Here is a 17,814-nt window from a genome sequence, read left to right as displayed (position 1 = left end):
AATATCTAGGATGTGCATAATAAAATGTAACTATTAATTCTAGTTCTAATTTAATGATATATAATGATTTGCATTCAATTTTCTCAAGAACAATACAGCTTTATGCCTCTAACAGTGAGAACAGAACAATTGCCTTTCTGTAGTGGTAATTTATTCATGTAGATTGCATTCTCTTTGAAAACATACAATTTTAGGTATTTTATGTATTTGCTCATTTTTCACTTTTTAAAATCCATTCAGATATGCCTATCTATATGCAGAGACTATGTCCAACACTTTCAGTTGTAAATGTTACTTCATTCTTCAAGTCAGATGTACTCATAGGGGATTGAACTTCTAACTCAGGTACACTTAAGCATTTATACTGCTGGCTTAGATCACAGCAGGTGAAATTGGTCCTAAACTCACAGGAATAACATTGAATTTGTAAGGGGCAACTCTTGTGGGTAATAAATTTGCACAGTGGCTTTGAGATCATTCCCCAAAGCTTATCCTAACATATGTGTTCAGTCTTTTGGTAACTCCTTAAGTCATCCATTAATGCATATGATGTAATTTTATACTTAACCATGAGGAATGAATTCTGTTCTCTAAAATATCATTTGATATTAAAAGCATTCCTAAGAAACAGACCCTTAAATACTAAGAAACTATGGCCAGTTAATCAACTTGTTTGTTATGAAATCATCCATTTTATTAGGCAATGAAACACTGATTGTTTGTATTAACATGTTATCAAGACTGAATATATGCAGTACCTCATTTGAGCATACCAACTGATTATGCAATACCAAATGGTCAGCTCTGAAACATATACATATTAATAACATTACATAGACTGAGAAGGTTACATGTATATGTACGTGTGTGTGTGCGTGCGCGTGTGTGTGTGTGTGCGTGTGTGTGTGTGTGTGTGTGCGTGTGTGTGTGTGTGTGTGTGTGTGTGTGTGTGTGTGTGTGTTTATAAAACAACAATTTAAGAAAAAGAGACCAGAGATTTGAAAGAGAGCACAGAGGAGTACATGGGAGAATTTGGAGAAAGGAAAGAAGGGATAAATTTTATAATCATATTATGATATGAAATAATTTTAAATAAAAGTATGTGTGTAGGAAAATGTTATTTGCACTTGACTTGAAGGGACAGATTTCAAAATTATGTCTAATTCTCAGTCTGTTTTATGAAAGTAAAATCCAAATCCAAAATTATGTCTAATTCTCAGTCTGTTTTATGAAAGTAAAATCCAAATGAGGACTGTCTATTATTTCTGTATGCTTAAAACTAAGGCTAAACTCAAGACGGGGTGGGTTTTCAAAAATAATGACTGAATGAACAAACGGTAGTGATTATAATCACAACTTGGTGAAAGATATAAAACCGTGAAGATAAGCCTGATATTTTCTTCATGCAGAATAATGGGCACATCAGATCGTTCTAAAACTCCATAATGAATTATCATTTTCCCCTAAAATAGAAAAACCCTACTCAGTCACAGTTCAGTATGCTGCCATTTAGATGCTATTGATCTCTATTTTTTATGTTTGCTTATTTTATGTTCATAAGAATTTTGCATGCATGTATATATGTGCACCACATATCTGCCTGTTGCCAATGAAAGTCAGAAGAGTGTGTCAGATCCCCTGGAACTAGAACTATCGATGATGTGAAGCATCATCATGTGGTACTGAGAACCAAACCCAGGACCTCCTCAAGAGCATCAAGTGCACTTAACTGCTAAGCCATCTCTCCAGGCTCTAATCTCTAGCTCTCTAAGTTTTAGTTTCTTCTCTTTATAAAGTTATAGTTAATTATAGAATATAAATCATTTTATATACTTCTCTGCTTATTTCAGGTCATTTATACCTATTCTAAATTATATACAGTAATTTGGACCACTGCTTACTACTTAGTATCCTGAGGATCTAATCTCCATGGTGTCTTTTGTTTACTCAGCCAGCCAATCCCCTTGAGTCCACACTAAATAGAACAGATAAAATTGGGACTAACCTGAATAGCACTGCTTTGGTACCAATTGTATCACCCCACTCATCAAGCTAGTAAAGAAATTATATTATATATTATATATAGCTTTCATTTATGATGATTTATGTTTTATATATCAAAGTATTATTTCTTAAGATGGCATAGTTAGAATAATCTGGAGTCATAGATCCTTAGTCATATTTGGATTCAGGAGTAGAAATGAGTTGATGTATGTCTTTCTAAAGATTGAAAAGTTCTTAGGATTTTATTATTAATATTTTGGAGATTTGGTTACTAGCATAAGATAACAGAAATCAATTACAAAACTCTTTTTAAAAGTCCTAAAACACTTATATTTAGACAAACTAATAATCCATTAGAAATGACAGTGATTATACCAGTATTATTTAGCAAAAAGTAAGTATATTTATTCAGAAATAATTTTTTTGCTTTTTAAGTTGCATTTGTGTTCTGTATAAGCAATTTAAATATATACTTTTTATACATATAAACAATACAATTTCAATTAAATCTATAACTAAAAATTAGCATTGCAAATTAATTTTTCACTGTAGCAAAACTATGTTATAAATCATAGGACTAAATAATTTTTCATGTTCTTATCATCTTATCAGCTTGTGATACTTTTTAGAATTTGGGAAACATGGGATCAGTTTGTACAAAATTTTTTAAAGTTATTTGCTATACTAAGCAAATATTCTTTGTTTTGGCTCTGCGCATGAGTCCCAAACTTTGCTATGTATAAAATTCATCATGTAAAACCAGATAACAAGAAGCTGCATGCCATATGACCACAATGAGCAGATAATAGTGGAAACACCTCACTTCCAAGAAAACTTATAAGTAAAATTGAGGTAAATTCATTCACCTATCAAATTAATCAACTAATGCTGAAGAAATGCCATGCCACTTCATAGCAGTAACACTTGTAAAGATTGCAGAGAACAGATGAGACTGGGCAAGTTGACTGGGTACAGGGACATATCTAAAGCTTTGAAATAACTTCATGCATGAATGAACAAATAAAAAAAACTTTGTATGACATCAAAATTAGTGATGGATGAAAAATATGGAAGAAAGAAAATTATTTTTCTCTCCTGAAAACTTATCTTGAATTTTGAATTGTGTCATTTAATATTCACAAAACAGAATAAGCAATGCTGCATGAAAGTGATTTACAATGCTGGAAACAGAACAGGTAAGAGCGCTTGCAGTTTACAAAGAAGTCCCATCTGTAGTCTCAGTTCATAGGTTTGAGGCAGGAGATTATGAATTTAAGGCAAGTCTGGCTGCATAAGAAGACTAGTCTCACTAACAAATAAAATAAGTCATTTCACACAAGTATTGCTTTATATGAAACAATGTAGACTTAAAATAGGAATGTGGTAAATAAAATATATCCAATAATAGAGTATTTAGATTCCTACAGAAAATCATTATAGCAGACAGGAAATGTATTGCAACACAAATGTTGAGATTAGACTCGAGTTGTCTTTCATCTATCAGAAATGTCCTTGTGTGCATGCCAGGAATACATTACTCTGAACTATAGAGTTGTCTCCAAAAAGTATAAAGGTTTGTAAAGATGAAAAGAATTAAAATAGAGAAATTTTTTAAAATGTAGAGGAAAGCACTATACATGAAAATCTTTTAGAGAGCTACACTACACTGAAAGTAAGTTCTCAAGCATTTCCTTGTTTCAGGGAATATTCAGCAGACATAGACTCATGACGAAATATAAGAGAACATGATGAAGAAAATAAAGTCATGGTTATGAAAAGAGGTAAGAACAGAGGCTTTTTTAATAAGTATTTTGTTTGATTTGCCACAAAATCAATTTTAAACAATGATAGCAACAATGATATTTAAGTATATATGTTTAGCCAGGTATTTTATTCATTCGATACATAATGTATACCAGTATGTCTTAATATTTATATGTAGTAAAATGATTACTACAATAAAAAAATTTATTTTATGCATCATCTTCTATTTGTTGTTTTTCCATTTACTGCAAGAGTACATAAAAATCTCCTCCCAAAGTAAATTTTAGTAAACAATACAACAGTATTAAGTATACTTTGGTTAATATAGACACTCCCCATTAGTTATCTAGACTTATCCTATGTAACTACAAATTTCTACTCTTTGAAAATATTAGGATTACATAGACTATGTTACAAATATAAAATAATGTATAATATTATTTATGTTTATGTACACAATGTGTAATAATATCCAGCTTTATAAAAGGGACGTTGCCACCTTGACATCTATTATATCATAGATGAATTTGAAGAATAGTGTGCTAAGTAAAATAAGCTGGGCACAGGTAACAAGTTCATTTCTTTATTAGCAATATTGATTTCTTATTTCTTCATCTATTTAGAAAATGTCTTTAGAAGCAGAAACTATTATGAGAAATTCCACATCAGTAACAGATTTTATTCTTCTTGGATTGACAAATGACCCACAATGGCAGCTTGTGATTTTCACATTTCTTCTTATTACCTACATGCTAAGTGTGACTGGAAACCTCATCATCATCATCCTCACCCTCTCAGATGCCCATCTGATGACACCCATGTATTTCTTCCTTCGCAATTTCTCATTCCTAGAAATATCATTCACATCTGTCTGCATTCCCAGATTCCTTGTCACTATTGTGACAGGAGACAAAACCATTTCCTACAATGGTTGTGTGGCTCAGCTATTCTTTTTCATTTTCTTGGGAGTAACAGAATTTTACCTTCTGGCTGCCATGTCCTATGATCGTTACGTGGCCATCTGCAAACCTCTCCACTACACAACAATCATGAGCAACCGTGTGTGCATTCTTCTTGTCTTTAGCTCATGGTTTGCAGGATTTCTGATCATCTTTCCACCAATTATCCTTCTGCTACAGTTAGACTTCTGTGCCTCCAATATAATTGACCACTTCATCTGTGACTCTTCTCCAATTTTGCAGCTTTCTTGCTCAAACACTCACTTTCTAGAACTCATGGCATTTTTGTTAGCTGTGGTAACACTCATGGTCACCTTGACATTAATTATTCTCTCCTACACAAACATCATTCGGACAATTCTGAGAATTCCTTCTACAAATCAAAGGAAAAAGGCCTTTTCCACTTGCTCCTCCCATATGATTGTTGTCTCCCTCTCCTATGGCAGCTGCATCTTCATGTACATCAAGCCTTCTGCAAGGGAGAGGGTGACTTTAAGCAAAGGAGTAGCCGTGCTCAACACCTCAGTGGCTCCTCTCCTGAACCCCTTCATCTATACGCTGAGGAACCAACAAGTGAAGCAAGCCTTCAAAGCCATGGTCCAGAGAGTTCTCTTTTCCTCAAAGAAATGAACATGATCATGAGGAAAAGGGACCTCTGAAGACAGAGCTGGATGAAAATCTCTGTCCCTCTCCACATGGATTCTTTCCCAACAACTATTAAAATGTATTAAACTTACTAATAAGCTGGAGCAAAAATGTGTGTAAAGAATAAATAGAAATACAAGATGAAATGTATTGGGTGTTTTAAATTATTTTGCTAAGGAAAATATAATTAAAGGTATATAAAAATTTATGAAATTTATTCTTTGGTACTATTTCTAAAATGACAGATTATTCAACTGAAAATGTCTATATTTCTACTAATCATATTTTAAAATGAAAATCATGACTTCTACAGGTCCATTGTTATCCTGACTTTACATTCATATTCTTTCCACTGGTATAATTGTCATTCCCACTGACACGCCACTGAATGAACAGAAAGTGTTGAAGTATGTACAACGGTGGAATGCTGCCTTTCTGTTGATTATCCTAGAAATCACAAATGCTGACTACTAATGTCTTAGACTTTTTCTATAATTCAACATGCAATAATGTCTTTCTATTTTCCGTTGTCTCCTTTACAGAGGTTTTCTTCCCCATAGGCTCATAGTCAAGACAATGACTTTTAGAAGTAGCCAAGAAATGAAAATAGTGTTCCAAGGTTGGTCCTGTGCCTAATGAGTCCCTCAGGTCCTGTGCTTCACTACAAGTAATTATCTTGGGACAGAAGCTATGAGTCTGACTAGATACCAGGTACACGATTTGATTTTTAGCTTCTTGATTTTTAGCTTGATCTGAATGACAGGTAAATGTGATGAGCTCTGTACATTTCCTATGTGAATTCAAGAAATAATTATTCTCATGAACAAGAGTGATATGAAGCTCTGATTATTTCACTGTACTCCCATGGAGTAATGTACACTTCATTCAAATATATTTTAAATGTGTAATTATAAAACAGTGATTAAGTGATATTTTATTTGATTATAAATTCTTTATTGAGGCAATTTATAAAGAAATGAAACTATGTAAGTTAGCTTTATACGATAAAGGAAGTAAGCAGAAATATAAAATGAAAATCCAAAGTGTTTGGAAAAAAGTGTAAAGATTAAGTAAATGAATATAAACTATAAACAGACAGGAGAGAGAACATGAGATAAGAGGTGAATGGAAAAGGAGAGAGTAAGGGAAAATTTATCCTCTTGATTAGCAAAGCTTATCTGAAGACATCAACTCCAATTTAGGAAAACTGAAAAAGAAACTTACAGACAAATTGCTGTTCTGCATAAGTTCAAACTGCCTGGATCCATTAATACAGAAGTATTTTCATTTTTCTATTATTTTCTACTTAAAGATTTGTAACAATTTGAAAAGGAATCTTGCAAATAATCTGAGCTACTGAAATACTAATAAAATTTTGAGTAATATTACTTGTGTAATTTTTTTTTACTTATATTTCATTGTCAGTAAGATCTTAATGATTCTGTTTTTCCAGCCAAATACCCTGTTACGATCTCAAGGAATACAATGCTGTAGATCCACAAATATATAAAATGTTTAGACACTAATCTATGTTATCATTTTCTGTATTAAATATAAATAAAATGATTAGTGTAAGTTACAGATTACCAGAGTTTATGCATACATGCATTTAGAGGTCACATTGTGGCTCCATCCACAGAGGCGAGAAATACAAGAAAACACAAAGACGCATAAAGTTGACTGTAGTCAGTTCTGTGACTGTGTAATAATTCCAGTCCTGTTGCTACTTCGATATGCACAAGCATAGATGAGTACCCCTTAGAAGTCTAATTCTCTCTCCACAAGTTATTACAATAATTTATTACCACAGTAAAAAAAATGATCTTTATTTTTTACTTCATCTCATTTTCATCACATAGGATATGTACAACAAATAAAATTACATATCAATAATGTGTTTAGAACTGGAAAAATAAGTCAGTTTGTAAAGGGTTTGTCATTCAAATATGAAGATCTGGGTTTGGATCCCCAACATCTACGTAAAAACCAAGGTGTGATGGTATGCACCAGGAAGCCTAGCACAGGAATGTGGGCATAGGAGGAGGATCCCTGGAACTGGTGAGTTCCAAGTTTAGTGAGAAACCCTGTCTTAACAAGATAGAAAGCAACAGAGGAGGACACCAAACATTAGCGTTTGGCCTACACACACACACACACACACACACGTGCATGTACCTCCTATGCACATACAAATATGCACCACACAAACACACATGACCAGGTATACATTAATAACATTTTCACTCAACAGCAAATTTTTAGTAATTAATCTTTGAAGAGTCAAATGTTATACGTAAGTTTTTTACTGTATGGGTGCTTAATTAAAAAAACACAAAAGTCACAGTTTAGAGATGCAAACATAAAAGACAGATTTTATCATAAAAAAATTAAAAACGCGATCCCTGTGTCTTTCTTGGGGTCCTGTTTTCTGGGTAGCCTCCCTGGTGATGTGAGTAGCAGACAATTCATCCTTGTTTCATGTCTAGTATCCTGCTATGAGTGAGTACATACCATGTTTGTCTTTCTGAGTCTGGGTTACCTCACTCAGGATGATTTTTTCTAGATCCATCCATTTGTCTGCAAACCTCATGATGCCATTGTTTTTTTCTGCTGAGTAGTATTCCATTGTGTATATGTACCACATTTTGTTTATCCATTCTTCAGTTGAAGGGCATCTGGGTTGTTTCCATGTTCTGGCTATTACAAACAATGCTGATATGAACATAGCTGAACAAGTGCTCTTATGGTGTGGTTGAGCATTTCTTGGGTATATGCCCAAGAGTGGTATAGCTGGATCTTGGGGGAGATTGATTCCCAATTTTCTAAGAAAGCGCCATATTGATTTCCAAAGTGGTTGTACAAGCTTGCATTCCCACCAGCAGTGGAGGAGAGTTCCCCTAGCTCCACATCCTCTCCAGCATAAGGTGTCTTCAGTGTTTTTGATCTTAGCCATTCTGACAGGCGTAAGGTGGTATCTCAGAGTTGTTTTGATTTGCATTTCCCTGATGATTAGGGATGATGAGCAATTCCTTAAATGTCTTTCGGCCATTTGAGTTTCCTCTGTTGAGAATTCTCTGTTTAGTTCTATAGCCCATTTCTTAATTGGACTGTTGGGCATTTTGATGTCTAATTTCTTGAGTGAAATGGAATGAGATCTACATGAACAGCCTGGACATGAGTGGGGGTAATGAAAGGCGAGGGTCGAGGGAAAGAGAGCTTGGGGGAGCGGGAGATCCCAGCTGGATCAACAACAGAGAGGGAGAACAAGGAATAGGAGACCATGGTAAATGAAGACCACATGAGAACAGGAAGAAGCAAAGTGCTAGAGAGGCCCACAGAAATCCACAAAGATACCCACACAACAGACTGCCGGCAATGGTGGAGAGACAGCCCGAACTGACCTACTCTGGTGATGGGATGGCCAAACTCCCTAATTGTTGTGCTAGAAACCTCATCCAACTACTGAGGGATCTGGATGCAGAGATCCATGACTAGGCCCTGGGTGGAGCTCTGGGAGTCCAATTAACGAGAATGAGGAGGGTTTATATGAGCGAGAATTGTTGAGACCAAGGTTGGATAAAGCACAGGGACAAATAGCCAAATGAATGGAAACACATGAACTATGAACCAATGGCTGAGGGGTCCACACTGGATCAGGCCCTCCGAATGGGTGAGACAGTTGATTGGCTTGATCTGTTTGGGAGGCATCCAGGCAGTGGGACCAGATCTTGTGCTCATTGCATGAGTCGGCTGTTTGAAACCTGGGGCCTATGCAGGATTGTTTGGCTTGGCCTGGGAGGAGGGTACTAGACCTACCTGGACTGAGTCTACCAGGTTGACCTCAGTCTGTGGGGAAGGCTTTGCCCTGGAGGAGATGGGAATGGGGGGGGGGGGGGGCGTTGGGGGGAAGGTGAGGGGGACGGGAGGGGGGGGAGAACAAGGGAATCCGTGACTGATATGTAGAACTGAATTGTATTGCAAAATAAATTAAAATAAATTTAAAAAAAAAAAAAAATTAAAAACGCTATCATTAATTAGCTGCCACCACAGCAGGACTATAATATGAAAATAGGTTATACCTGTGAAGGAAAAGCAGACTTCCTTACTTGAGAAAGAGTTCTTACAGAAGGTAAGTTGACAAAGACAGAAGAAAGAGCTGGAATATATGAATCTGTCTGGTACCTTATTCCCCTAAATCATCATAAACACAGTAGCTAATAAAACATGCTCTGATTTCAACAAAGCCATTACAAATGTTACAAAAGACATCAGCACCAGAGCCAGACATAACTAGGGATTGGAGCTCTCTGACCAGGAATTTAAAACTATGATTACTAGTTTAATACATTAATTGATTAATATGGCAGGTGCTCTGATGGGAAAAGTAGATGACACACAATTATCTGCTAACTAGTATAACTAGAGGAATGAAAAGAAAGAATCAAAATGAAATGCTAGAAATCAAAATAAATTAGAAATGAAAAATGCCTTTGATAGGTACACTGGTTGATCAGATGTGAAAAAAAATGAGTCAGTAATTCCTAAAGGCAGCTCAATGGAGATGTGCCAAACAGTATTTTTTTAAAGAAAAAGTAATGTTAAATTAGCAAAGCAGAACTTTCCAAATTAAGCTTCCAAATATTAATTTGGAAGGGCATTTCAAACACTGGAATACCAAAAGGGGAAAAGAAAAAACATTTGCAAATATAATGGCATTCAAAAAATTTTTAATTGATGACAAAAAAAATGAAACATGGATTCAAGCAAATTAGAACAGAGTATACACCAAACTGGATATGTTTTGATTGCAACCATGAATGTCAGTTTCAAAATCAGAAAAACAAAGATAAAATGTCTAAACAAAAAAAAAAATCCAGGTACAAGAATGGCAGGTTAGAAAAACAAAAGTCAACTCACAGCACAGGGAAAATACATAGGGAAGAAAATGTGAAGTGTTGAAAAAGAAAGGACACTAAGTTCTATCAATTTCATTTATTCTTCAAAGGGATTAAAAAAAATACAGACTTTCTCATACAAACAAAACCTGGATGGATTTGTTGTAAGTAGATCTGACCTATCAGAAATGGAAAATGTTCTTCAAGCACAAGGAAAATTGTACAGATCAGAGACTCCATTCTACATGAAGAAATGTAGCTGAACAATAAATAAATGAGTTTTCTTTTAAAACATGTTTATAATACATGTTCATTTTACTTTATATGTGAAGGTTTTGCCTGCATGTATCTATGTTCACTGCATGCATGCCTGTGCCCAAAAAGGTCAGAAGAGAGCATCAGATACCCTGGAACTGGAGTTATAGATGATTGTGAACTACCATGTGTGTACCAGGGCTCAAAACCTGGGCCTCTGCAAGAGCAACAAGTGCTCTTAACCACTGAGCCATATCTCCAGTCAAGTATTCTTAATGAACCAGGAAAACAAATGCTGTTCAAATAATATACTAGTAACAATTAATTAATAGCAAAGACATGAGTATACAAAATGCATGACATCGGTGTCATAAAAGTCAGAGTATATTGTTATAAAATGCCACTCTACATGAACAGGTAGAGTGTAGTTTGAAATTGGCATAGATTAGTTTTATAATGTATATTGAAACTATCTAGTAACTGTTTAAAAAGTTAAATATACATCTGATATATTAAGATGGGTGATAAAAGAAAACTATATAAATTTATTATTAAGAATGTGAAATATTAGGAATGTAAAATAAGAATTCAAAATAAGTAAAAAAATTATAAATATAAGAGATATCTGAATTATAGCAAAAAATACTTTAAATGTGACTAATTGGACTGTATAAATTAAAAGGCTGAGATTATGAAGGGAATTAAAAACCACACCATCAAAAACTAAATTTAAATACAAAGATATAGCTAGGTTCCAAGTAAAGGGACAGATAGCCCAAAACGGAGCATATAAACCATACCCAAGGACAGAAAAGATGTAAGAGCCTGAGGTGGTGGATGGGTACAAGGGAACGGTGTCTTCTGGACAGAGCAGGGACAATGTACAGATGAAGTCACAGTAGCTGTGACACTGTATACAAGACTTGAGCGTGTCTAAAACAGATCATATCTCAGTACGGAAAGGAGGATCTACTGAGAACTGAACACTGCTAGGAGAGAAACGGTCAATTTTCTCTAAAACTGCAGGCCCTCATAAGGCTACTACTCCCCAAGAGAAGACCACTCACACGAGAACATTTGCTTAGCATATATCAGCCTCAAGGGGGAAAAAAAATCACAAAGTTGGATGGAAAGGTACGAAGTGGTAGGTCTAGAAAGTGTGGAAAGGACGAATATGATCAAAACATATGGAACAAAATTCTCAAAGAATTATTTTTTAAGTAAAGGAACAGAGGGCCTAGGGATATAGCTCAAAGAGAAAAATGTTTGTCTAACATACAAAAAGCCTTGGGTTTCAGCACACTGCATAAACTGTGCACTGTGGTATACATCTGTAACCACAGTGCACAGAGGCAAGAGAATCAGAAGTTCAAGGTCATTCTCAGCTACATACATAACAAATTGAGACAGAATTTCTCAACAAAATATTAGTAAATCAAGCTGAACAGTACCTAAACTAAATATCTATAGTTAGTCTAGTCAAGAATTTGAAAATTTTAAACAATTTATCACATCACTGACCTCGAAAATAAAAATTATATGAATAATTAAAAATTATTGTATATCAAGTGAAGCATTCCTTTTAGGAGATTTGTTTAATTTTTTTCTTTTCTTATTTAATTTTTCCCTCAGCCCTGAAAAAATGCATTTGAGTAACATTATACAGACTGATCAGGTTATAGGCAGGAATATATATGTATATACACATGTATGTAATAACAATTAATAAAAAAGAGGCCATAAATTTGAAAGAGAGAAAGAAGGAGTATATGAGAGAGTTTGGATGGAAAAAAGAAAAGGGAGAAGTGATGTAATTATATTCCATCTCAAAACGAAAAAGATACAAAAGTAAGAGGACCAGTTGGAGAGGAGATTGATGGGGGTTGGAGGGGCAATAAAGGGTAACAGTGGATGAACATGATTGAAACACTGTCCTGTATAACAGTGTCATAATAAAGCCCATTATTAAGCATAATTAAGACATGCTAGTTTAAAATACTAAAATTTTTCAATGAGAAAAATAATAAACATTATATAAACTGAATGTAGTTTTATTCATCCACAAATTAAAACAAAATTCTGTCATTTGAAGAAAAATGAAAGATTATGCCACTCATCTTATTAAATAAAGTGTGTAAGATTCAGAAAGACAAATACTATATATTTTGCCATATACAGTATCTAGACATGTGTGTGTGCATATTGCATGAGTGCATGTGTGTATTGTGTTTGTGTGTGTGTGTGTGTGTGTGTGTGTTAGGAATGTAGAAAGACTGTGACTTGAAAGAGGAAATAGCATAAAGAGAAGAGAAGGTATTAAGAGCTAAGAAAGATAATGTATCACATTTCTTTTCACAGATCTAGATTTAACGTACATAGTATATAGTGTACATACATGAATATACACATAACTACATATATACATATCTACACATACATATATATGACATGAAAGAATAAGGACTATTTATAGGGAGGAAGGAATCAGCAAATGTGGGAATTAGGGGAAGGGGGGATGGTGGGGAAGGGGGGGATGGTGGGGAAGGGGGGGGATGGTGGGGAAGGGGGGATGGTGGGGAAGGGGGGATGGTGGGGAGGTGGGTATAAGCAAAATACAATATTTTTGTATGAAAATGTCATATTTAAACCAATTATAAAAATGCCAATGATTAAAATTTCATTATAAAGTAATAAAATAGGGAAAAATCATACAACATATTTTGATATTGTTGCTCCCTCCAAAAAAAACACTTTATTTGCATGTGATATGATGTTCTATATGAAAAACGCTGAAGAAATGATTGACATAGTATTTTTAAATGTCTATAAAAATAAATTTTTCAGTGAATGAAATACAAGTAATAAAACTAGAGAAAATATTCATAAATAACATAAAGAACATTTCTCCAAAATGTACAAAGAATTCTCAAAGTGAATGAGAAATTCCCTAAGCATTCCTTTTTGCTTTTATTTTTTTTATTTTTATTTTTTTTTTTTGCAGTTTGTGGAAATGTTTTAATTGGAGGATTTGTTGATACAGTGGTTCATCTGTTGCTCAAAATTCCTTATCAATGAGGCCTCATGCTGGGATACCCTACTCCCAACTGTTTTAACACAGGGTGATCACAGACTAAGCCTCATGTTACAAGATTCACATCTCTAGTAAACCAAGGACTGTGGTACAAAGGAGTAATTTCAAGCTGGAGTCACTACAGTTTGCTAAAAACATCAGTTAATTTAGATTACTTTAATTATAAAATATATTGACTTTCTATATATGAAAGATATCTGTGTGTGTGTTTATTATTAAATGTAGTCAGATGTAACAAGACATTCTGAGACCAGGCTACCTACACACACACACACACACACACACACACACACACACACACACACACACACACCAGCCTGAACTCCCCAGGTGAGGCACTGTGTCACCAACTGCAACCGTCCATCCAAACTCAGCTCTAGACTGTACTCGTAGTTAAACACACCCACAGGCCCTGGCAAACCAGTCTATGCAGGTGCCCCTAGCTGTGAGGACACAAGCCCCTCCAATTTCAGAGTGGAGACTTCTGGCTGCAGACCTGGGCATGGGTTCAGCCCTCCCTTTCCTGGTCCATGGAATTGAGCTGTTGGTGACTGTTCCCATGTGTCTTGATTAGGGTTTTTATTGCTAAGATGAGACATCACGACCATGGCAACTCTTATAAAGAAAAACATTTAACTGGGGTGGTTTACAGTTCAGAGGTTCAGTCCCTTATCATCATGGGTGGGACATACAGCATGCAAGCAGACATGGTTCTGGAGAAGGAACTGAGATATCTTTGATCCACCGGCAATAGGAAATGAACTGAGACACTCTGCGTGGCTTCAACATATTTGAGATCACAAAGCCCAACCCCACAATGACACACTTCCTCCAACAAGGCCATATCTCCTAATAACTCCAATCCCTATGAGTTTATGGAGGCCATTTACATTCAAACTACCACATTCCACTGGCCCTATATGCTAGCAACAATATCATACTGCAAAATCCATTTAGTACAATTTCAAAAGTCCCCATAGTCTATCATAATCTCAACAATGTTTAAAAGTCTAAAGTTCAAAGTCTCTTCTGAGATTCATGCAATCTCTTAACTGCAATCCCTATAAAATCAAAATAAATTTAAAAAAAATCACATACTTGCAACATATAATGGCACAGGATACACAGTGTTGTTCCAAAATGTAGGAAAGGAAGCATAGCAAAGAAATACTGGACAGAAGCAAGACCAAAAACCAGCTGGGCAAACTCCAAACTCTGCATCTTCATGTCTGATATCAAAGCACTCTTCAGATATCCAACTTCTTTCAGCTTTGTTGACTGCAACACACTTCTCTTAGGCTGGTTCTATTCCCTGTTAGCCACTCTCCTGGGCAGGTATCCCATGGCTCTGGAATCTCCAACATCTTTGGATCTCCAAGGCAATCTAGGCTACACCTTCACAGCTTCATGCAATGGCCTCTCTAGGCCTCCATTCAAGGACACCCCTGACATGTGCCTGGCCTCAGTGGCTTTCCTTAGTTGCAGAGGGAGATTCCATAATACCTTTTTTTCTATCCTGTATTCTAACACCAGAACCATGTAGCTGAAGCGGCCAAGTTCTGCTGCTTGCTAGGGCACATAATTGAATGTCCCCCTTGTTCAATTACATGTTCACCAACTTTCTGTTTTCAGTGGCTTCCTTCACTGCCTAAGCTTGCTCTGTAGAACAGGCTGGCCTCAAACTCAGACATCTGCCAGCCTCTGTCTGTCTTCCTAGTGCTGAGATTAAAAGTAAGCATGACCACACCCAGCTCTAAGCTTTCCTTTAATTGCTTTTCACAAGTTGGAAACTTAGCTGGGTGGGATCTTGCCCTGAGGTCATCACTCCCTTATTCCATTTCTTAATCTGTTTATCTCCTTGAACACAGGACTTAGTTCCATCCCACTTCCTAGTGCTCCTTTTCTCCTCAAATTGTACTTTATTTTTCCTTGCTCAGCTTGCTCTTTTTTGTTATATCTCTTCATTAGTGTTAACAATAGTAAACACACAACAGAGTCTATTCTAGGCTGTTTTGAGATTTCCTCTGTCAATGGAATTAATCCAGAGCTCTTCACTTTAGCCTCAGGCAGACTCTTCAGACAAGAGCAAAAAGCAGCCACATTCTTTACCAAAATAGCATAAAAATGACTTCTAGGCCACATATTAATATTCTTCTCCTCTGAAACCTCTTGAGCCAATCCCCCCACAGTTCAAATCACTCTTAGCACCACTGTCTTCCATGCTCCTACTAGTATGGTCCATTAAGCAGCACTTAAAGCATTCAACTGCATTTCTAATTCACAGTCTCAAGGTCCATATTCCTTCCAACAAAAACATGGTCAGTTCTATCACAGCAATACCTCACTCCCTGGTACCAACTTCTGTCTCAGAGTTTCTATTGCTGTGAATAGATACCATGACCATGGCAACCCAAAGGAAAAGATTTAATTGGGTGACTTACAGTTCAGATGTTCACTTCATTATCATCATGGTTAGACATGCAGCATGCAGGCAGACGTTCTGGAGAAGGAGCTGAGAATTTTACATTTTTGATCTGCAGGCAACAAGAAGTGAACTGAGAAACTGGGCATGGTTTGAGCATATATGAGACCTCAAAGTCCACCCCCACTTCTTTCAAAAACACCATACCTACTCCAATGAAGTCACACTTCCTAATAAGGCCACTCTCTATGAGTTTATGTTGGCTAATTGCATTCAAACTACTATACCATGACAAAGATCTTCCAAGGAGACTCAGGAAGAAGCCTGGTGGTGAAGATTATAATCACTGGCTATATCCACTACACATCTCTGTCCTCTCTAAGCACCAAGATCACAGACTCAGCCTGGCAGCAGGCATGGGCTACAGGCTGCTGCCAGATATCAGATTCACCTCAGACTAGGTCCAGCATGCTCAGAGTATATGGAAAGTGGTACCTGAGGAGATCCTATGCTGAGGCCACACCCGGGCTGGTCCTCTAGACTGTAGAATAGGGTTGAATGCAGGCCAAGAGGTACAAGAAAGAGCTATGGGCTCAGGTGCTCTAGAGAAGTTAGAGCCTGCTATTTGCTAGGGCCACTGGCAGAGTTGACTCCTCTAAGGTACAAGTACAGGCCATCAAGAGTCCTGAAGGGAGATACTAGGGACCAGTGGGGTTCAGAGTGCAGATAACAAGCAGGGAGAGTAGTGCAGGCCACTATGTCATTGGCCTTCTCTTGGCCTCAGCCTTGGTCTGAATCAGCCAGTATTTCACCCTACTGGATTTACAATGGCTGGATGTAGATTCCAAGTTCATGAGAGCTGCACGCTGCCTAGTATCTTAAGGCTCAAAGACCCAGATAGAGAGAACAGAATACACTTCTGTACACAGTCCTATCTACAAAGAACCAGATGAAGATGGAGATGCATGGGGCCTGGGCATATCCCCAGCAGAAACTATGAGAACTCCTAGACTTGGTCCTGGGGCTTAGCCTTGGTGCCTGGCAAGAACTGCAGCCACATAAGGAGGGCTAGACATACTGACGTACCTCCTCATACTTTAACGATGACAAAGCAATAATAATTTTTATAAATAAGTTTATTTACTTTAAACAGCAATACAGACAAAATGCCACATTCACAAAGGAAGTGGTGCAGAATGGAGACAATGGCCAACTTTGGATCTGAGGGTCTTAAGCAACATCCCAGGTTTCCGAGGAAAATGAAGGTAGGGAGGGAAAGACAGTGTGGTTCTGCCACACAGCCAGCTGGAAGCCGGAGCTCTGAACAGTGAGAAGTGTGCCTGCAAAGAAACTAGCTCCTAGGGGCTTACCAAGTACAAAAGTTTATCATTTTATAGCAGTTAAGATGCTGACATCAATATTAAAATAAAACAAGTTTTACATAACAATTAAAAATGCAAAAGACTGAAGGAAGAAATCCTGTATGAAAAACTGGGGCAATTAAGCAAAACAAGAATTGCAGATGTCAATGACAGAAAAGGAAGAGGGCACCTGTCCAACCTTCCAGGCGACTGGCAACTCTAAGGAATGACTTAAATCTACAAAAGTTTGTAAACAAGTTCTTGGCAAGCCAATCCCTCTCATCATGGAGCCAGAGGGCCGCTGCTTATGAAGGGGCAAACTTCGCTCGTGCTCAAACCCTTTTCTCATATTTTACTCTGTTTGGACAGTAAATTATATAATCCTCTACTTGAGCTATGTCTTGAATATTTGGTTCAT

General features: G+C 36.5%; 1 protein-coding gene across 1 annotated transcript; it reads left to right on the top strand.

The window, feature by feature from the left end:
* The first annotated feature begins 1,513 nt into the window (after positions 1-1,513).
* Positions 1,514-5,357, top strand: LOC128120060 (olfactory receptor 6C75). Its single transcript, XM_052753811.1, has 2 exons — positions 1,514-1,537; positions 4,392-5,357. Exons 1-2 carry the CDS (start codon positions 1,514-1,516, stop codon positions 5,355-5,357), a joined length of 990 nt encoding a protein of 329 aa, XP_052609771.1.
* The last annotated feature ends 12,457 nt before the right edge of the window (positions 5,358-17,814 follow it).

This window comes from Peromyscus californicus, unplaced genomic scaffold (assembly GCF_007827085.1).
Source record: "Peromyscus californicus insignis strain IS unplaced genomic scaffold, ASM782708v3 Scaffold_24__1_contigs__length_46423439, whole genome shotgun sequence".
Classification (NCBI taxonomy): Eukaryota; Metazoa; Chordata; class Mammalia; order Rodentia; family Cricetidae; genus Peromyscus; species Peromyscus californicus.
The sequence above is the reverse complement of the archived record's forward strand: the minus strand, read 5'-3'. Positions and strand labels throughout refer to the sequence as shown.

What these genes read in the sequence shown, in the direction of transcription:
- LOC128120060 (XM_052753811.1), top strand. Translation starts at nt 1,514, where the DNA reads ATGCTATTGATCTCTATTTTTTAT. An exon ending in TATTGATCTCTATTTTTTAT is followed by an intron (nt 1,538 to 4,391) that starts GTTTGCTTATTT and finishes TCATCTATTTAG; the next exon opens with AAAATGTCTTTAGAAGCAGA.